Source organism: Electrophorus electricus, chromosome 14, assembly GCF_041902795.1.
Source record: "Electrophorus electricus isolate QZ-2024a chromosome 14, ASM4190279v1, whole genome shotgun sequence".
NCBI lineage: Eukaryota > Metazoa > Chordata > Actinopteri > Gymnotiformes > Gymnotidae > Electrophorus > Electrophorus electricus.
In genome coordinates, this window is record NC_137510.1 from 25,541,781 (window position 1) to 25,562,456 (window position 20,676).

General features: G+C 40.1%; 3 protein-coding genes across 4 annotated transcripts; 1 reads left to right on the forward strand and 2 right to left on the reverse strand.

Annotated features, from left to right (window-relative positions):
- Positions 1–361: 361 nt before the first annotated feature.
- tbc1d31 (TBC1 domain family, member 31) lies at positions 362–10,364 on the reverse strand. The gene is made up of 22 exons (XM_035531066.2): positions 10,010–10,364; positions 9,007–9,153; positions 8,803–8,918; positions 8,540–8,718; positions 8,275–8,426; positions 8,029–8,188; positions 7,680–7,880; positions 7,414–7,584; positions 6,784–6,863; positions 6,472–6,618; positions 6,119–6,252; positions 5,894–6,027; positions 5,598–5,777; positions 4,748–4,980; positions 4,213–4,365; positions 3,967–4,102; positions 3,728–3,820; positions 3,307–3,447; positions 2,470–2,664; positions 1,989–2,142; positions 1,448–1,576; positions 362–1,174 (listed from the first exon to the last, which is right to left on the reverse strand). Exons 1-22 carry the CDS (start codon positions 10,081–10,083, stop codon positions 1,035–1,037), a joined length of 3,249 nt encoding a protein of 1,082 aa, XP_035386959.1. The 5' UTR covers positions 10,084–10,364; the 3' UTR covers positions 362–1,034.
- Positions 10,365–10,566: 202 nt separating this feature from the next.
- Positions 10,567–12,893, reverse strand: si:dkey-29h14.10 (uncharacterized). The gene is made up of 5 exons (XM_027007269.3): positions 12,758–12,893; positions 12,266–12,529; positions 12,091–12,141; positions 11,489–11,608; positions 10,567–11,252 (listed from the first exon to the last, which is right to left on the reverse strand). Exons 1-5 carry the CDS (start codon positions 12,801–12,803, stop codon positions 11,056–11,058), a joined length of 678 nt encoding a protein of 225 aa, XP_026863070.2. The 5' UTR covers positions 12,804–12,893; the 3' UTR covers positions 10,567–11,055.
- Positions 12,894–13,414: 521 nt separating this feature from the next.
- On the forward strand, positions 13,415–20,667 carry prelid3a (PRELI domain containing 3A). 2 transcript variants are annotated; one of them, XM_027007255.3, is made up of 6 exons: positions 13,415–13,590; positions 14,170–14,338; positions 14,964–15,053; positions 15,210–15,280; positions 15,499–15,601; positions 17,402–20,667. In XM_027007255.3, the coding sequence occupies exons 1-6, from the start codon at positions 13,559–13,561 to the stop codon at positions 17,471–17,473; spliced, it is 537 nt and encodes a 178-aa protein (XP_026863056.1). In that variant the 5' UTR covers positions 13,415–13,558; the 3' UTR covers positions 17,474–20,667. The 2 variants fall into 2 exon arrangements, with proteins under 2 accessions (XP_026863056.1, XP_081552591.1); XM_081696465.1 differs by lacking the exon at positions 14,964–15,053.
- The last annotated feature ends 9 nt before the right edge of the window (positions 20,668–20,676 follow it).

Here is a 20,676-nt window from a genome sequence, read left to right on the forward strand (position 1 = left end):
TCAAAAAGGTGTATAATTTCAGTCATGGAAGGCCATAAGACCACAGAGAACTGTTTTTGTGTTTACCAATCACCTTCAACTCAGTTAATCTCCAAGCACTAACACAACACAGTCCACTCAGGCTGTACAATGTGATGGCCCTTCGGGTATAGCAGTTGTTTTAGAAAGAAGAAAAAAATGTATAAAGTTTTTACTCCATTTGTCATTAGATAAAAATGGATGTCAAAATTTACCACAAACCAATTTGATTTGTGCTCCAGATTTGCACAACATACAGATGCTTTTAATTGCTCAAACTTTGAAGCAATTTAGTGATTCAAGTATGACTGGACTCTAGATCACAGAGCAAACAGATATGGAGTAAATACAAAACTCAAAGATTTATATGTCAGCAATATTTCACATTAAATACATCATACAGAGGAGAGAAAAAATAAATAAATGCGACTACATGGGCTTGCTGAAAACCACAACATTTATCTGCTCTGATGCTGCAATGGGCAAACCTTGTCTCTGCCAAAAATGTGTCCTGAAGGCAAAAGGTTTTGTATACAAAAGGTTTTTAAAATTTATTTACCTCATCTTAAATTCAGAAGGCTAGGTTCCATCAAATAAACAAATAAAATTAGGGTACAAATCATAAAATACAGCATGAAAGATCAGAAACATTGTGATATCCTTATCCCAAAATGAATTTGTAGTATGTCACTTCATTGCTTGTCCTACCCTGAATAAAGGATGTGGGATATAAGGTTCACAAGATCCATTACAACTAACATGGACCTAACATGGTCAATAACAACTGCAGTTTAGTTCGAAATAGGTTTTTTAATAACTTAATATGCTTAATTACTAATAATAAGTAACAATAATATATATATGTTATTGTTTTGGTCTAAGGACCCAAACCAAAAACGTTCGTAATGCAATTCACTAGATGACCACTATTACCTATTAATACAATATGTAATTCAAGACTCCAGCAAGGCCTTGTGGATGAGCTTCTCCTAGACAATGCCTTTCTCTCATCACTGTCAGTGCTGGGAGCTGCCTGACAGTGACGTGTGGTCTCCAGCTCTAGCTCGGGCTGCCAGCTTCTGCCGGAGCTCTCGCACCTCCTGGAGCAGTGCCTTCTCCTCGCGGTCCAGCTTGCCTCGGCCGTGCTCCAGAGAAACTGTGCGGGAAACATCGTCACCACAAATGAGCTCTGCACTGGCATTCCAAACACAGGCTCATATTACAGGACCACAAGAGTTTGCTCTCAATATACTGATCCGTTACAGGGACTCTGAACTATGGTGGAATATCCCTTCAGAGAGAGAAAAAAAAATAAGAACCAGCTAGAAGTTATTCCTGTTCACATTAATTTACTTCAGATAAGTGGTTAACAAAGCGTTCTGTCATGTGTTTAAAACGTTTGCATGAAAGGCGTTTGATGTTTACTCACAACATGTGGAGTCATCTGAGGATTGGTTGTTCAGACAGATATTGGCGGGGTCGACCTGTGAACAGTCAGGCAGGTGCAACAGGCCTCTTGTTGAGCAGGGTGAACGGATCCTCCTCTCCTGGAGCTGATCTGCAGGAGACACTCACCATCACTCTCTTGTCCATGACTCAGCTAATATACCCACACACATAGACTGGGTCATCCAAAGGACAATTTATTTACTTTGTTAATTTGACTAATTTGTTATTATTATTATTATTGTTGTTGTTGTTGTTACTATTATCAAAAAAATCCTATTAGTACAAAATGACCATATTAGGACAGAATATCATCAGTGTTTAGAACTTTAAAACTGTCAAGAAAATTAAAAACCTCTAAAACCTCAGTAACTGGCCAATAATAAGCATATAATACATACAAATTGTGTATGACAGGAGATGGGCTGTAGTGTGTCCAAGAAGTGCAGAAACATCTATCTGTGACCCCTTTATGAATGAACTGGGTGGTGAATGACAGACTGAAGTCCTGCAGCTGAACTCACTCATGGCCTCGTCCTGGCTCCTTCTCAGTTCATCCTGGTGCTGGGCCGCCTCGTCTGTATGCCAGGAGAGGCGGGACCTCTGCCGAGTTTCCATGGCGACAGTTGCCTGCTTTTCCTCCTCCGGCTGGGCCTGCTTTGCCCCTGCCTCACTCCACTGAGAACAAAGATGGTTATATGGGTCAGGAGAGTCAAATCCATGAAAAAAAGTACACTCTTAGAACACCGGCCCACTCCGAGAGAAGTGGTCGATATCTGGCTCAGCTGCTTAAATTTAATCTTTTTTTTAAAATTATTTTATTTTTCCCCACAAACATTGGCAGATTTTGGAAACATTTAAACATACCTAGTTTGTTTCTCCAATCTTTGATCCTAGATGCAATTTAGCACTCTAGAGATTATTAGATTATAAAGATCTCTATCCCACATGCTAAACTGCTACAGAGGCAATACAACTATAAGATGTTACTGACAAGCCTCTTACATGCTTGCCCTCTGCTTTCATCATGAGCTGAATGAGCTGCTGCTCCTTGGCCAGTGTTTCTCTGCTGAGGTTAGCCAATTGCTGTCTCCGCCTCTCCTGTTCCTCGTCTGCCCTCCGCAATCGTCCAATCACCTCCGTCTGCCAATCAGCGTCGACGTCATGTTGCTCCACCTCTGCTACAGACTCCTCCAACACCTGAATACGGGGGAGAGTCTCTTGTCACGTCTGACGATTCCCACATGCTAAGGTGACAGCTTCCACAGGCACACGTGAAGCCAACCACCGCATCTTTGAGCTCGCTCAGCTTTATAGGACAGAAACACGTACCTGGAGGATCTGTGTACGCAGTCTAAGGCCAGGATGGTTACGGGTTTTACTTACATAACATGGATTAAAACCCAACCATAATCATAGTTTAATAGTTGCAATAATTGCATAAGATTGGTAACCAGTATGGAGGTCATGTGAGATGACTTCTAATAACTTTGTTATTGTAGAAATTTATAAAAAAAATTTAAAATGCTAAAGTGATTTCAAAGTTTCAGAGTTTAACAATACCACTATAATACCGAAAACCATGACAACCATTTTGGTCACCAATCTCATAATCTGAGATTTTTCTACCAATCCATCCCCAATGTGACTCAACAGATGCCCAACAGTTTGACAAGCACTACACTGAATGTCAAAAGGGACAGGCAAACCAGGTCATTCATCTCACCCCAGTAAACAGGGCCAATAATGTCAATATTCAAGCATTTTCTACTCATTAACTTGTTTTCAGGTTCAGTTAATCAGCCAGACCCTCTGTGACCGTACAGTCCTGCTCTATCATACCCTTTGGGTCTCTTGGTTGAGGTCGCTGTCTGATTGAAGGAGGTTGTGGAAGGCCAAGTCGTCCAGCTCCGCCTTTCTCCGCCGAGCCTCCACCTCGGTTTTCACCTCCTGGCTCACCCTCTCCTGCTCTTTGGCCAATCGCTGAGAAGACCACATAAAGAGTACCGTTTTACAATGTTACACAACAACTCAGTCACACTACCAGTCAGTAAATAATGACAACAATAAATGATAAGTAAACTGTTTATCTGTAATGATTACATGACAATATTTTTAGAGGTTTTGATCTTAGCCACTTATATAATATGTGCCGATTACACATATTTCTGCTGTGGCGGGGAATTGGACAGTTTGGGGCCAAAAAGGTTTTTAAATGACTAAAATCCCCAGAGGGCATTGGAGAATCAAGACAGGGACTGACCTGCTCAAACAATCTTCTGTGAGCATCTAGCTCCATCTGTCTCACCTCCATATCCTTCACGGCAGCAGCTGTCTCCTGGGCTTGCAGTGCCGCCTGAACATAGTACAACACAATGAAAACAGCCGATTTACTGGTTGTAGTCAAATAAAGAGATATTTTGAAAAATAGGAAAAAAAGAGACAATTTTCGAAAACAGTCCCATGAACTGCACAAAATAAAGGGGAATAAAGGGAGGGAACCTTTCTTTGGATCTCGTCGTCTAGGCGGTGGAGCTCGATCCTGCGCTGGTTCTGCTGATGTGTGAGGAAGCGTCTCCTTGCTGCATCAAGCAGTGTGAGCTCCTTCACCTTCAGCTCGCGCTTCATAGCAGCCAGCCTGCGAACAATGTAGTCGGGGTGTGTGAAAAGAGAAGACAGTGAGAGATGGAGGGAAAGAATGAGGCAGAGAGAGAGAGAGAGAGAGAGAGAGGAGAGAGAGAGACCCACCTGGCTCTCTGCTGAGCGAGCTTACTCTCCTCCTCCTGCAGGAGCCTCCTGCGCTGCACTTCAGCTTGCTGGAGCAGGTCCTGCTGCATGTACCAGGCCTCATCCTCCGCCTGCTGCCTCACGGCCTCAGCACGCACCTCCTGGAGCGCCTGCCTGCTCGTGCATGTGCACGCACACACGGAAACATCAATCATGCGTGCAGTAACAGGACCTGACTCAAACAAAGAGTAAGCAAAGCCACATTCATAAACGCCAGTCTGAACGGGTCTAGGCATCCTAGTCAAACTGTGTTCAGGCCTTTAAAAACCCAGGATCCAATGCAGTAATTCTCAGTCAGGCTATATGGATTTTTGTATGTTGCCTACTCTAAACACACCCGAGTCAGTTGACAAAAGGCTTGATAATTAACACAGGCATCAAGTGCTGCATTTGAACAGGGAAACCACAGAAATGAGTCGCTCACAATGAAAAATTTTTTCCCAACATAAGCAAGGCCAAGGCCTCCATTTCTTGGAAAGAGGATGACAATTCCCACCTCTCTCTGAGGTATTCCACTTCTTCCTGGCGGATGCGCTCCCGCTCCTGGCACTGGTACTCCACTATGAAGGTTGGGTACTTGTTGAAAATGGGGTACTGGCCCCGGGTGAGGGGCTCAAAGTCGCCCAGCACCGAATTTGGGTGCAGCTCTGCCGGGGTGGTCTCCATCAGGTGGTAGGTCTCCGTCAGCATGACGCTGATGTTCAGGTTGTTGCGGTGGTGGAAAAAGTACTGCGTGAAGGGGCATATTTGAAGAAGGATCGGGGCAAGCAGTGAGTTTTATGCCACTGTTCAGTTCAACTTGGAGAGGCTCTGTGAAAGTCAAGAGAGCTGCAGACTCAGAATCATCAGACACAGAGGTTGTGTTGAGCTCACCAACTGGGTCATCATGTGTGAGAGTCTGGAATATGCACACACTATTTAAACAGTGTGATCTCAACAAAACTCACTGCATATGTGATAAAAATAAAAAAAATAAATCATTTGAAAAAAAGATAAGAAGATCTGAATGAAAGAATCACTACTGTTGCCTATCCACATTACACAACTAATTCACAACTGACAAAAACTCAGTTATGAGCAGATCTAACAGCTAACAATCAAGCGGCAATAAGCATGCCAATAAGTTGCCATAGTGAAGTCAGTTCTGTTATTCTTTACATGTCATTTGTCATCTATAAATTTTCCCATGCTTTGCAGACCTGCCACGGGAATAAATTTTGCACGAGGTGAAAGTTCAAACTTTACAATTTTAACAAATTACACACTTTCTGGAAGGAACTGATTTATTAGATGACTAAAATACATCTATGCTAATCAAACTGATAAAAACAGGTTAAAACAGAAACCTCAAAGTCGTCCCTGTGGGTGCAGAGGAGTAACGGAGCTCTGCAGAGGGTCACGTAGGCCACTGCGGCCATCAGAAGGAAAGAAGGGTGGTTGGAGAAAACGTTATCGAACAGCTTCAGCCATTCTTCTCTGGTCAGCACCTCAGAGAACAGGGTTTCCAGCAGGGGCCATGCATACAACTGGCAGAGGGGAGAGAGAAAGCAGGAGAGGCACACTGTCAATCAGCCCATCATTCTGACATTCCCGCAACGCAGACGTCATCTTCGATGGATGCACGTGACCAAATGTGGCTTACCTGCGACGTGACGCCACAGTTGACCAGATGCCGCAGAAGCTCTTTGTCGTGGTGCGCCAGCATGTTCTCCACCACGCTCAGGATGTTGAGAGGAGGGTTTGGGAAGTACTCAAACCAGTGCTGGCACCAGTTCACTGAAAGAAAGAAAGAAAGAAAACAAACTGAGGGCCAAATACTCAGCACACGCAGCAGATGTAAGCACAACACGACACTCAGCGTATGTACCAACAACAGTGGCCACGACTTCAAAGCAGATGAGAGGATTATTCTGAAAGAGCTTGACAAATGGAAATGCCAACAGAGGGAGATACTCCGTTTCACCAAAAATAGCAGACCAGTGAGCCAGAGCAGACAGAACCCTGGTAGAGACACATATTACATAGACAAGCCATACATTACATACACAGCACTTTAGTCAAGCACAGGATCCAAGTCAAGATAAATCACCACTTTGTTCGCAGTTAATGCTTTATGCGGAAGTATATTTCCAGAATTCAACAGGAGTGATGTAGGGGGTGTTTGAAACACTAGGCTCTGCTGGTTTGGGCTTTGACCTGCCCAGTTCAGGGTCACGTCACCTCTGTAATCCTCTCTGTAGTTTGGGACTCTTGATGGGATAGTGCTCGTGGAGGCTGAGGTAGGCAGAGTGAAGGCCCTTCTCAGTCAGACTGCTGAAAGCCGCGTGGTTCTCTGGCAGCCGCAACAGAGAGCGCCAAATAAACATCCTACACACACACACACACACACACACACACACACACACACACACACACACACACACACACACACACACACACACACATATACACACATACACACAAATATAGATCACTAATGAAACAAAGACTAAAGCATTAAAACTTTTTAGACTCCCTAAAAAAAACTGTTACCTGTATTTAGCTGGGTATTCTCCAAACGTTCTAAGTAAAGTCTGTAGTCTCTTCTTATTAAGACCATCTGGCAAATCATTCTGGAAGGCAAAGATCTTTTAAACCTGGGGCCAACTTCACTAATTCATAATTGCACCAAAAAATTTTCTGTGATAGTAAATCGAGCATCACTCAACACTCTTTCAGCCTAAGCACTTAGTTAAAAAGTTAAAGTGAGCAGTTTCATTTAGCTGACACTTTTGTCCAAAGCCATTTACAATTACGACTGAGTACAACTTGAGCAATCGAGGGTTAAGGGTCTTGCTCAGGGGCCCAACAGTTGCAACTCGGTAGCGATGGATCTTGAACCAGCAAACCTCTGATTACAAGTTAAATCCCTTAAACACTGAGATACCACTGCTCAACAGCTTGTGCATTATTAGCATTAGATTCATAAATAAACCTTTTTTTTTTTTTTTCATTTTTGTGATCTAAACAGAAAGAAAAAAAATAATCAAGGAGAATAGAACATTTTACACTATACCATGAGTTAAAACTTTACTGTGGAACATACAGACCTCAACCGACTCTTAACATGAAATCCTGACCCAGGGCCTGAATAGAACAGAACAGAACAGAATAGAATAAAACCTCTTTGTCTTCCAGTGTAGAAACATCTGGGGGTTGCAGGAGTCTGGTCCGGATTTTGCACCCGGAGGTCCGTTTGGGACGCCGTACCGTTCCCGCATGCACCTTCATCTTCAAACACAGACCATCAGCAACTTTCTCGCCCGTCACCAACCTCACCAGGGGCTGCGGAGGCTAGGGAGATGGGGGTTCTGTTTAGGAGTCACCATAGCAACCAGCAGTCAACATGTTTTCGCCATGGCTGTGACCCCAGCGTCCCAGCCAGCTACCTTGTGGATCTCCTGAGTGAGAGCCCGCACACTGTAGACTCTGACAGCCCCGCTGTCCATCACGGCAGCAATGTGGCGACCTTTAGGACAGACAATAGCAGAGGTGATGGCATCCTCATGCGACCCAATGGAGAAGAGCAGCTTACACGTCTCTGTGTTGATGAAGCGCATGATGCCGTCCTGGCTCAGAACGCCCAAAATCTAAAAGGAAAACATGCAGATGGATTCTGAACCCAGCGGAATTATATATTACACACACACACACACACACACACACACACACACACACACACACACACACACACACACACACACACACACACACACACACACACACACACACACACACCTGGCTGGATCCACCATCAAAACTGTCCGACAGGAAATCGAGGTGCCTCACAGTCCGCACTGCCTGTGGCATTTGTATCACTCTCACAAGCTGCCGGCTTTCTAAACACCACAAGTGGAGCAAGTTTGTGCGTCCGCCCGTAGCAAGCATCTTCCCATCCCTATAGAGGCAGATGCAGCATCTGTGATTGTGACCCGCCACCAAATTAGCCTCACGTACTACAAGCTCAGTTCTCACGTCTCTTACTGTGTGAGAGAAAACGCCTTGTAATGCATCCGGGGCCCATCCAGCGGAACAGGGAGCTGATATGCACAGACCAACGTGTCGCTCTCCCAAGCAAAGATGGAGTCATCGTTGAAGCAGCTGAGAATGGTGTTGCTCAGTGGGAGAAAGAGCACCTACAACAGTCAGCCACAAACGAAACAGCGAGACATAATTGAGTAAGATAAACTGCTGGAGTCTACACTGTCTGGTGTGAACTATGGACCTTGCGAAGAAACTTGTCTCAGACCTTTTGTATACCAGTGGACTGGCGCACGTTCAGTTTTCTCTTCCGCTGGAAGGTGTCTAGGTCCCACAGCTGAGCTGTGTCGGAGGAAGTGCTGATGGCGTAGCGACCGGAGGCGTGGACGGACAGAGAGGACACAGCTCCCTCATGACCCCTCATCCAGCTCACTAGCTGCCTGGTGTCTGCGGCACAGCGAAGGACGTGAAGCCCCAGGGGTGTGACGCAGCTTTCAGGGAATCGAACAGGTGTCATTCATCAGCACCTACCTTTGTCATAGCATTTGATGGAATAATCCGACAGGGCAACCAGAAACTCGGTTGTTCGGCGTAGGTTGAAAGCGAGGGCGGTGCATGCCAGCCCTGTTTTCTGAATCAGCTGAAATCTACCAACAGATTTCAACAGCAGTGTGAGACATATTGGCTCTGCAAAGGTGTTTTTTTTGGGTTTTTTTGCTTTACAAGTTTACCTACCTGTTTCTGCCAATATCAAATAAATAGATATTTCCGTGGTGATCACCAGCAAGGAATGACTCCCCAGTAGTGTCAAATGCCACATGAAGGAAACGAACCGTCTTGGTTTGGTAAGATGACGCGTTGCGGATTAGATTCACCAAGATCCTGAGAGGGGCAGGAATGAGGGGGAGACAAACTAAAGGTTAAGGTTATTCTAGGTATCATAGCTAAGCACACCTAAGGAGATTGCTAAATTGTCTCCAATACAAGCATCCAAGAGACATCCAAATCAGTAACAAACTGTGTTGTCATATACTTTTCTGTGCAGAAAATTGTTATTGCATGTCATTTTTGTTATCACATTTGCATGCACTGTTGTCAGTGTAAAACATGCACTCACCACCAATTTTACTTGATACTTTTTAAAATAAAAAAGCTAAAAATGTCAGCTAAATAGCTAGCTACAGCAGTTTAACTGATCTAGTTAGGTAAGCTGCTAGCTAATAAACACCCTAAACTCCTCGAGTCATAGAGATCGACCTAAAATGGTAGTTAGAGAAACATTTTCAGTATTCTTGGCAATAGTTAAGATGGTTCTCCACGACATGAGAAATATTGCTGACGCTGTTGTGAAAATAAGGACAGTAGTAGTTCAATGGTTAAGGTTTAAGAGTTTAAGAGTTATGATCAGAAAGTTGCTGGTTCAAGCCCCACCACTGCCAACTTACTGCTGTTGGTCCCCTGAACAAGGTCCTTAACCTTCAAGTTCTACTCGGTCATAATTGCAAGTCGCTTTAGATAAAAGCGTCAGCTAAATGTGTGTGTATATAAAATATGTACAGACCCAAGGCTCTAAATAGAGTCAAACGGTTAGAAGTCCAATAATTTTGTGGTAAAGTGGAAACGCACATCTGTAAAATTCCCCATGCATACCGTGTTAATGCATCAGCTGCTAGCTAACCGAGTTTAGATACGAATGTAACTTCTTACCTTAGGTATTGATAGTTTTATAAAGACTTACCCATTATTTGATGGAACTGGTTTGCGCTGCCATAATTTTCCGTTTTCCTTACTGCCAATATCGGTTGTTTGCATGATCGCAGGTTATAACTAACATTTAAAAGCTAACTGTATAAAAGGACCGTGATGAAGTAGCTGTTGCTAACAACAGAGCTTTCAAAGTGCGGTGTTGACATGGTTCTTCGCGCCCAACATTTTAAACACAAGGACAAACTACACTGCGTACAAATATGACAGCAAATGTAAAACCTATACGCTATTCGTAGTAGTTTTACGGCATAATAAAACTATGTGAGTATTTGCTTGATAAAGGCTCCAACAGATGGGCAGAGCTGTTGCTCTTACAATACCGACCGGAAGTGTACGCCGGATGTTTATAGAGCATGATTGGACAGTTTAAAGACAGTTTATCTCTAAAGATCTGCCGAGCTTTGTTTTCTTAATTCAGTGACCACCGCTCCCCTTCCACATTCATTAAAGAGATTTAACTATTTAAAATGTTTATAAAGTACAGGCGGATTATTCAACGTGTGACTTCCTTAATTTTCCAAGAATGTATTAAAACAATACTTTTATTTGTTTATAAATAAACCCACATATATAAATACCATGAAACGCTCATCAATCAGTAAACATTCATACTAGAACATGTATATAAAGCAGTACAAAAGCAGGGACATGTGAAAAATAATGCCACATCCCGTTGAGTTCACAAGGACTGGATTCGATTTGTAACAAAACATCAGATTTTGAGGTATTTATGTAAAAAAATAAATAAATAAAAAAGTATTGACACTTATTAGAGGAAACAGAACTGCCAAGAACCCAGGTTTATGTCCATGTTCTTAAACAACTGATTTTTCATTAAAAACGTTTTGTAAGGCTTAGTCCGAGCTCAATTTCTACACAGATGATGTTAAATTCTATGGATTGCAATCCATGATTCTCTAATAAGAGAGATGCTTAGATATCACACATTGGAACTGAACTGTAAAAATGCTGGAGAACATCTCCATCCTGTCTTTTTTTCTCCCCAGTTCATCCCATTCACCCCTCAGAACCTTCAGGCTCACTCTCACTTTGTTCCTGCTGTCCTGAGTCTTCATTTGTTCCAGTCCTCATATAGTTGTTGTCCCCTATGATAACAAACTCCACATAGGAGCGCTCCACCTGGATGCTGTGAGCCTGCGTAGGGTCTTGCTCTGTCATCTGCTGGTCAGCCCTCTGTGTATCTTCAATCATATCTATTAATTAGAAAAAAACATATTGATGATAAATGCACATGGAAACAAGAGGTTAAAAGCACAACTAAAGGATTCCAATTTAAAGGTACATATGGATTAATAAATTCATTTCTCAACATCTTAATAGAGAAAATGATATTAAATTTAACACAAAACTTCAAGGCTATATAAGGTTGGAGAGAAAAGATGATACTTCCTGTCATATACTGTCTGCCACTCGTTTGTGTTATCCTTACCGTGAGCAACATGTGTCTGAGACAGCACACTAAGCAAGTTATTGTTGCTTCCAATGATGCAGTTGGTCACCAAGGAATTTTGTATATTTATGATACTTGGAGGAATTGCACCAGTTGTTTCTGTTAAAAGCAAGAACAAAAACAGGCAATAAAATATTACTCTGTGGAACATATGAAATAAAGCCAGAAAAATATATATTTGGTCTGCAGTTTGAAGAAATAAGGAAGTAGAAATAAAATATAAACTCTACCATAGGCTGAAGTAATAAAGATGCAACAAGTTGTGCATGTACAGACATTATGAAGGGAAGGAAATTTTAACCCCATATAAAACAAGAGCCAGCTGTCTGTTTTCAGGATGTAAATAGAAACATTGTCTGAAATGCAGGAACAACTTCTTAAAAGCAGGCAGTGATCAAGATGCTGATTCACAGGGTAGGTTGTTTATACGTATTATTGACCATGTAATCAAACTCCATTATCACATATATATTCTTTTCATAAGATATAAAAATCAAAACAAAAATGGTATTTATGAATTTCAAAGAATAATTAGTTACACATGTTCATACCCACAAAATATAGACTAACAACCAAGATACCTGGAATAGATATGTCTTCCAAATGATAGTGGTCTTCCTCTGTTACACTCACTGGATGAATCGATGGATTAATTGAAGGATGAATGAAAGGATGAACAGAATGATTAGAAGCACTTCATTCCCAGCTTCATACAATAACAACCAATTAACTCAGCAGTAACACTGTGGCACCTACCCGTGCATCCCGTAACCCTTTCATAGAGTGAGGGGCTGCACACGCTGAGGCATTTGAAGAAACGTTGACACGACCCGCGACCTTTCCGAATGACCGCTTGCACGAGCTGCGAGGCCTTCTGCGTGTCCGTGGCCTGTGACCGGATCACCTGGACGTCATAGTCCGTCAGGGTGCTCGAGCGACACAAGCAGGTGGAGATTTTTTGCACCAAACATGCTGACATGCACTTACTCAGGGTGCTGAGTTGACGCTGTAATGTTTTTTCTGTCGAAGGAGACAAAATAGGACAATGATTATAGAAAATATAATTAATTAGGCCTGGTTGAGTTGGTTTAACGGTGACACGGTTTCTACTACAATTTATAGCATTGTTTTCCTTTTTTAAGGCAAAGTTTACTCGACAGCACTTCCGTAATTTCGATTTCTTTTTCAGAGTTCCAGCAGTTTACGTGAGCCTTTAACACAGAACTAAATGTGAACTAAACAGCTTACCTGGTGTTACAACGCCCTTACAACGGCCAGACACCGTGATGTCCATTTAGTAATCTCAAGTTTCCTTCACACATCAGTCCAGTTTAAGCTTTATTCAAGCAGAACTTTGACGACAGTGCGCATGCGCTCTATAGTATGTAATTTCCCACGAAGAATTCCCCTTTGAGCCAACCTGACATCTAAATTTACGCGCATTGTTGTTGAACGAATGAATCCAATGCATGTACACATTATTATTTCATGATTTAAAAAAAAAACATAATAGACCTAAAGCCTCTTTAAAATAAAAATATTTCAATATTCTTGTTCTTGTTTATTCCTTTTTCTTAGCAATGAGTTTATTCTACCAAAGGTGTAGCCTACATAAAGCTCCCTTTCATGTGGCAAAAATGCTGTTATAGCGATCTAAATCTTTTTTTTCGTCTTGCATGTGTGTAGTGCTTGTACTGGAGGCGATACTATTTTCTTTTATATATGTGCTGTGTGGTGTTGATTTCCTACTGTATTTCCCACGTCGTTCAATGGGTTTCTGTGCTCTGGTCTGCGTTTGTATTGTACGTTTGTATTCTATTGTATGCGCATTATCGACGCACAGTTGATCTGCACCAAACAGCTTTAAAGCGTCAGGCGATCGACTCTGAGCGTCTATTGGTACAGGGAGAATTCTATCTCACTGAAGGCGCTCTGTCGAGAAGATGTTACCGGCAACGAAAGAAAATAGGCACGTGTTGAGTTCAATATTTTTCGTTTTATAATCTCGTTTAGTTCGTTTGGCAGGGACTGCCACAAAGATTTGAGGAAATGAAGCTCTGGAGCACGGAGCATATATTCAGGTACCAACAGGCCAGCAAGGATGTGCACTGATTCTTGCATCACTGGGAATAGGATCTATAATATGCATTTCTAGTGCGTTTTTCCGGGAAAAAATATTTTTGTAGTCGGTTTCTTCTGTTTCTAAAAAAAAAATAGAGTATGCATCTAGGGCCTATGTCATTTGTAGCCGTTAAAACAAAGGTTATTTGTCTTTATGCGAATGTGCATATCTAAATACACGTGCTTTCCTCCATAGTCGATATGTAAACATTGTTTCCTGCTATGTATGTACTTATCTATGTTTATATATTGGGTTTAAAATTTACTTTACACAGACATAATGACCCACATCAGTGACTCTCACGTATTAGTTTGTTTGATGACTTCATCACTTTAGGAAACGTCAGGATGAGGATATCATATTTAAAAAATGGGCCTGTTTTTTGTTAATGCCTTTGTTTTGTAGTCTATAACACGAAGGTCTTGACACAAAACATCACACCATGAGTATTCATGGCAGGCAAACTACAACATAAATAAGTGTGTAATGATGAAAACTCTGTAGTCATCTGCTCTGTTCCCCTCATGTTCTTTCATAGCTACCCCTGGGAGACGGTGATAAAAGCAGCAATGAGAAAGTACCCCAATCCAATGAACCCCAGTGTAGTAGGTGTGGACGTCCTAGAAAGAAACCTGGACAAAAACGGTCGTCTGCACAGTCACCGGCTTCTGAGCACTGAGTGGGGACTGCCAGGAGTGGTCAGAGCAGTAAGTAGGTTCTTTGCTATGCTCAGAGTTTTCCATGTGTAGTACTGTAATTGCCATACTGAACAAGGAACGCGGAGAATATGTAGCTATCAATCCATGAAAAATGATGGGAGCAATATGCTGATAAAGCCAGTATGGGTTTTAAAGTGTAGAATTTTGGATCCACCACTTACTCCAAAACACGAAAGAGAATGTGAACAACAATGAAATAACATTCGTATTTTGTAGAAATCTTCCTATAAACCCTGAATAATAAAAGACTATTGTTTTCTATAACATTTGAAAGACGTTTGTGGACTCAAATAGGGGGGTCAAAACTTTTCCCTAGAAGGAACACCTAGAATATTTTAGGTGCTTCAAAGACTGCTCTCAGGGTGTTTGAAATGGTAAACTGAAGACGTGCGTATCCCGTGTTTGCCCCATGTGTACTGTTTCCATATACGCTACTGTATGTATTTTAGGGATGCTGACTAAAGCCGTTGGCTAGCTGTAAGTCAGGTGTTTTGTGACATTTAAGCAGAGGAGATTGAATTTGCTGCTCTGCTCTCGTGCATGAAAATTCTGGGGATTAAATAAGTGATTATAAGTCTTAAATTGACACAGTAATTTACTAAACTGTCTCTAGATTTTGGGGACCAACCGAACCTTTACCTATGTTAAAGAGCATTCGATTGTAGATCCGGAAGAAAAAAAAATGGAGCTTTGCTCAACAAATGTGAGTATTATATATGAGACGACTGGAAAAAATTAATTGATTAATTGTCTTAAACGTATTACTACTTGTTTTCTGTGTGTTAAATGTATGAAAATGAATTGATGTTATGGAAAGGGTTATGCAGGGTATGATTATGGATTTCCTTTGTCTCTTTAGATAACCCTCACAAATTTAGTATCTGTTGATGAGAGACTAGTTTATAGACCACATCCAGAAAACCCTGAAGTGTAAGTAGAGCACCTATTGTTCTGTATTTGATATATATAATGCTGTTTGGTATGGTTTAGCTTTTCTCATCTAATTGAAACACAGTTTATAGTAGAGATCTTGTTCAGTACCATTCATTGCTCCTGGTCAAAGTTTCCTCAATAGCAGTTGTTTTTGTATGTTTTTAAATCAGTTTTTCTGCTTTTATAAACAAGTTTTTGTTGTTTTGTTCCCATAGCACGATATTAACCCAAGAAGCCATAATCAGAGTGAAAGGGGTCAGTCTGAGTAGCTACCTCGAGGGACTGATGGCCCTTAGCATGTCAGCTAATGCCAGAAAGGTACTCAGACTCTGCTCAGTCTTTTCTTAAACTCAGTAAATGGAAGCATTCACTCTGCCAACTGAATACATTGTTGTTCTTTAACACAGCTAAATACACAGAGATCCTATTATCCATTACCGGTAGTCATTGGGGGAATGATCTGTACAGAGATACGAACTGCAAGATATTACACTGTTGGAGCAGCTTTCTGTCTCAATAGGACAGTGGCAAAGCATGAAAAGTCCAGGTGCCTTTTTAATGGCCAGTTTCATGCCATGTAAAGTTATGGTAGAATCTTCAGGCACTCATTAGTAGTCCTAGTCACTGAGTACACCCACTGCACCAATGACAGCTACTGGAATATCCTCTTCAACAAATCATGTGGTAAGATGAGTTGACAAAAACTTGCTCAAAATTTGAGACTTGGTCAGTACTTAAAGGGGAAGTAGTTTTCAGAAGTAATTCTCATTTGCCTGGATGACACAAACAGAAAACATTGCTACAAATGAGGAATTTACCCAGTAAATCATGTAGTGTTCACTGGAGCTAATTATGGATTCTGCAGTGCTGTGCAGAAATCAGGATGGGGAGATCAAAAATGTTATATTTTATATACGTTATAGTCTATTTTAATAAAGAAATAATCAAATATGAGGGGAAAGCACAGGAAATCAGCTGCATGTTATCATTTCTGGCTGGGTTTTAAATGACATATGTGTTGTAGTGATTAGGAGTAAATGTGAAAATGAGCATAACTATTGAGCTATATTAAGTTATAGTAATCCTTTGGCCCTTTAAAAAAATAAAAAGCATATACACATACTAATCCCAAAGCATATTTCATGTAAATGTTAAATGTAGATAAGCAAATGCGCTACATGCAGCAACTATCTTTTCTTTTTTCCTTTTTTTTTGTAAAGTTATTGGATCTTGAAAATGTCTTCTGCCACTTTAGTGTGTGTCAAGATGCTGCTATGGGTGGTGCAGAAATTGGTGCTATGGGAGCTAAAGTGCTCATTAAATGGCTAAAAGAGTGGGAACTCTTGAATGTTTTTTGACTACTTAAACTGCTTTACATAAAAAGTACCATGCCAGCAAATACACAAGCATCAATGATGGCAAAAAGTACCCTATAATGGGCTTCTGTTTTCTTTTTTGACATTTTGCTTAGTTATTAATATATACAGACTACAGTGGTTTCTATAAATGGTGGAGTGAAATTAAAGTAGTCTCAGTGTATTTCCAGAATCATGTCAGTTCTGGACTGCCATCTTAGTTTCTGAATCAGAAACTTCCTTTAACTATCCTGTAAGGAAACTGAAATGTTGAGCTCATTTCTTCCGAACTTGCAGTGGTTGGGGGCGGGTTTGTTGTTTTCAAGCCAAAGGTGCTGATATGTTTTTAAACAGTTACCCCACAGTGATCTAATCCATTACTGTTTCTTACGATCTGGAAATGGATTTTCTCCATTGCATATACTGCCATTTCTTAAATGGGTTATTATGTAAATATTTATGATGTAAATATTTAACATGCATGAATTCTACGAGTAATATATTATAATACAATTATAGAAATGCCTATTAATACTATTGCAGAAATATTAATACTATTAATGCTTTATTTTGGAACTGGCCACCCTAAATTCTTGATCAGTGCCATATAATTCCACTATGTTGAAACATTTAGGTCAGTTGTTGTTTGTTTTAATGTTAAAAGGTTATACCACAGAATTTACTCACTCAACACTGCTTTCCTTGTTGTCTATCCTGTGAGATTAAGCTGACCATGAATTATTGTCTCTCTTCTTCCCTATAGGGCTGGGATGCAATAGAGTGGATCATTAAAAACTCAGAAAGAGAGAATTTGCCCTTGTGTGATGTTTGCTGACAAGGGGTGACGTCTCCGATCCTGGTAGAGCAAATATATAAACTTAAACAGATTCTGAATGCAGCTAAACAGAACCTCTCTATATAACGTGTTGGTAGGCCTGCAGGCAACGTCTGACTCATGTCTGTTTCTGCGTTTGATTTGGAAACTCAGGGCCAAAGTGTAAAGCAATTATGATGGGTTGAACATAGTCTGCTGCCCCAGCTCTGGACCCTAAGTGTCCTGGTCTTTATCTCTGGCTCTGTGTGCCTGTGCAAAAGGTGTGTACATCAAGAGTGCTTGAACAAAGCACCACTGTGAAAACCTCACAAACCTCATGAAACTGCACTTTTAAATATATACTATTTGGAGTCGTTGGTAAAATGTGGAATGTTATTTCAGAATATGAAATTCTTCTGACTACCTCCTTTCAGGAATTTTAGATTTAAAAACATTTTCTATTGTTTTATGGTTTTCACGCCTCAGAAGTCGTTGAGTCTAGTTAAAAGTCTGTTAGAGGCATGTTGATTGTGCTCTTGCAGCTTTATTATGTTTGTGGATTTATTATGGATTGTTTCTGTTTTATAAAACAGAGACAGTGTTGGAGATAAATTAGATGCTTTGGAATGCCTCCTTTTGGCTTCCATTTGCATACACATTTTCCATGTTCCTGTGTACTGCTGAGTAGCACTGTGTTGTTACGAATAGTGATATTATATCTGCATAATATCAGTGAATGATGGCTTCACAGATATTGTATCTGCATAATATCCACGAATGATAGCTTGTTGTTTTGAATAGTGATACATTTGTATTTTTCTCCAGCAGTGACAGCTGTGGTACTTACATGTCCATGTATAGTAGTCCAAATTATGCAGGTTTATGTTTAGATTTTTTAAAATCCAGATCCATTCTCACTGCCATTTCCTGAAGGTTATGAGTTATTAATATATTTCCTGAAGTCAGTAATGTTTTGTATTTTAGTTCATTTACACAGTTGAGTCTATTTGTGTGTGCTTTTCATTCCTGTCCTATCGGTTATCTTGAGGCATAGCTAGCAAGCAGACCTAAGGTTTCTGGGCTCATTGCTCTAGTGTGGATGCTGAAATTAGATCCCATGTATGGCGGTTAGTGTTTCCTAGCACATGAGCTAATTAAGTGCTAATAGGAATATAATTTATGATTTGTTCAATATTAACATTTCACCCCTATTTCTGTGGTGTTGTTTTTCCCCCTACACTACACATATTTTATTCTCCATGCTCAGCCTATGCTGCAACAGTTTGTCTTTTTAAAAAGGTGATTCTTTTTAAAAAGGTAATTTTACTGCATGTATACTGAATGGTTGACACATTATACATGTAGTTTTGCTAGTTTGATCAAATTGGGGTCTAATGCAGTCAAACTAGCCCACATACATGAGTGCTTCAGCCAGTGAAAGAAATTATGTAACATCTAAAGGTCAGGGCTTAAACCTAGAATATAGTGATTTAATTTATCATAGATGTATCAAGGAAATGTGTTGCTAGTTAATAGTAGCTAAGTGTAGCAGGAAGGTGAGCCCTGGTGGCAAGGTCCTTGTTTGGTGCTAAAAAATATTCATTAACCCTGTGCTACCACTTGTCAAAACAGAACCTTTTGATTTGAACAAAACTATTCACTCATTTAGTAATTGTCATAGGATTTTTGTTTTATTATACAGGAATGCTTCAGATAGGGCCTTATTTAAAAAAGGAAATGCAGAATTATCAGCTATGATATTGTATTACTAACTACTCAGAAGTCAGATTGAACGCCATTCCAGAAAGCATGCACAAGATACCAATGACAATTCAAAATGAATTCCATGTTGCTATATTGGAGCAAATCGGCTTATCTAGGCCTTTAACGGATCCTGTTCTAGTTCACAGCAATGACAGTATGTACTTATTACTGTCATCATTTCATAAAAGTCTTAGGAAAACACAGGAGCGTTTAAAAGGTCATCTAGTATTTGCACGTAAGACCAGAGTTGCTTTACTACATTGTATTGGGACAGTGAACTCCTAAATGTTTTTGCTGTATTCTCCAGCATCTTAACCAATAAAAAGAAATATGGTATGTTATCGCAATTAACTTAAATGCGTTCTGCGGTCTTCTCTCATTCATTAAGTTCTAGGCAGTAGTTTTCTGATGCCTAGTTTCTTGGGTATGCTTCTGATGCTTTTCTTATGCCTTTCAGATTGCTTGTTATTAGTCTGTTATTCTCTTATGCTTCAAATCCCCTGGAGTATACAGCAACTATAATTATTTGGACTGTTCTAATACATAGGGGGAGCTGTGTATGGGAGAATTAATGTATGCAAATTCTGATGACATATATTAAAATTATGCAGTGTTACCACTGATGAACCTAACTACTGCATCTAGAAGAGTTGCAAGTCAGAGTTTACATTTAGAATCTATGTAATTATTGTTATAGGCATAGTTGGAAAGTAATGGACTATATCTAATGGGCATACCTCTAGATTAAACCCAACTGAATGCACTTACAAAAAGCCATAGGCCAGTATGTCACATTAGCAGAGCTTGTTTGTAAAGAGGCTTTTCAAAATACCAAAATTGCTATAAATGTAGAAATGCACTTATTGACAGTGCAAGTAAAAAAAGAAAATCCTTGTAATATAAACCATAATGGCAGACTGTTATTAATCCAGCATGTAGCTCCTGTAAGTCAAGTTATGATGCATATTATTCTGTTTAACAGTTTTAATTGTATTTATTTTGCAATTAACTGGAATGTTAGTGTTTTCTTACCAACATTTATACACTAATTTAAATAAACATCATGTCCTCAATTAATTGTGTAATTATCAAATTTTACACTGTAAAAAAAAAATCTTGGTGACATCAAATTACTTTTTAAATGTAGGAAATATGTTTGTCATGAAATTATGAAACTAAATCTTTGGTAATGATTATTCCTTCCCACACTTAATTGTTGGAAGAAAATGACCTGCAATGGACTAGGAAAGTTTTACTTCATAAGACACTTGAAATTAGTTTTAAAAATGTAGAACTAGGCTGAATAATGTAAATTTCTAGGCAGAGAAATTTGATACATTGCCTATATTCAGCAGGTTTTACCTTGCTAAATCAAGTAAAGTACATTTAAAAAAAAAATGTTGTGTTAATGTTTCTATTACATGTTGTATAAAATTTGCATGTATAGAAAACGTTTTGTG

Excerpts from the sequence above, each read along its gene's own strand:
- si:dkey-29h14.10 (XM_027007269.3), bottom strand. The coding sequence starts at position 12,803 with ATGGACATCACGGTGTCTGGCCGTTGTAAGGGCGTTGTAACACCAG. Across the intron at positions 12,142-12,265 it reads AAGGGTTACGGGATGCACGG|TGAGTGTAACAGAGGAAGAC; the intron begins GTAGGTGCCACA and ends CGATTCATCCAG. Across the intron at positions 11,253-11,488 it reads TCAGACACATGTTGCTCACG|ATATGATTGAAGATACACAG; the intron begins GTAAGGATAACA and ends TCTAATTAATAG.
- tbc1d31 (XM_035531066.2), bottom strand. The coding sequence starts at position 10,083 with ATGCAAACAACCGATATTGGCAGTAAGGAAAACGGAAAATTATGGCAG. Across the intron at positions 3,448-3,727 it reads ACAGAAGATTGTTTGAGCAG|CGATTGGCCAAAGAGCAGGA; the intron begins GTCAGTCCCTGT and ends TGGTCTTCTCAG. Across the intron at positions 2,665-3,306 it reads TCAACCAAGAGACCCAAAGG|GTGTTGGAGGAGTCTGTAGC; the intron begins GTATGATAGAGC and ends CCCCGTATTCAG.
- prelid3a (XM_027007255.3), top strand. The coding sequence starts at position 13,559 with ATGAAGCTCTGGAGCACGGAGCATATATTCAG. Across the intron at positions 15,054-15,209 it reads TGGAGCTTTGCTCAACAAAT|ATAACCCTCACAAATTTAGT; the intron begins GTGAGTATTATA and ends TTGTCTCTTTAG. Across the intron at positions 15,281-15,498 it reads CATCCAGAAAACCCTGAAGT|CACGATATTAACCCAAGAAG; the intron begins GTAAGTAGAGCA and ends TTGTTCCCATAG.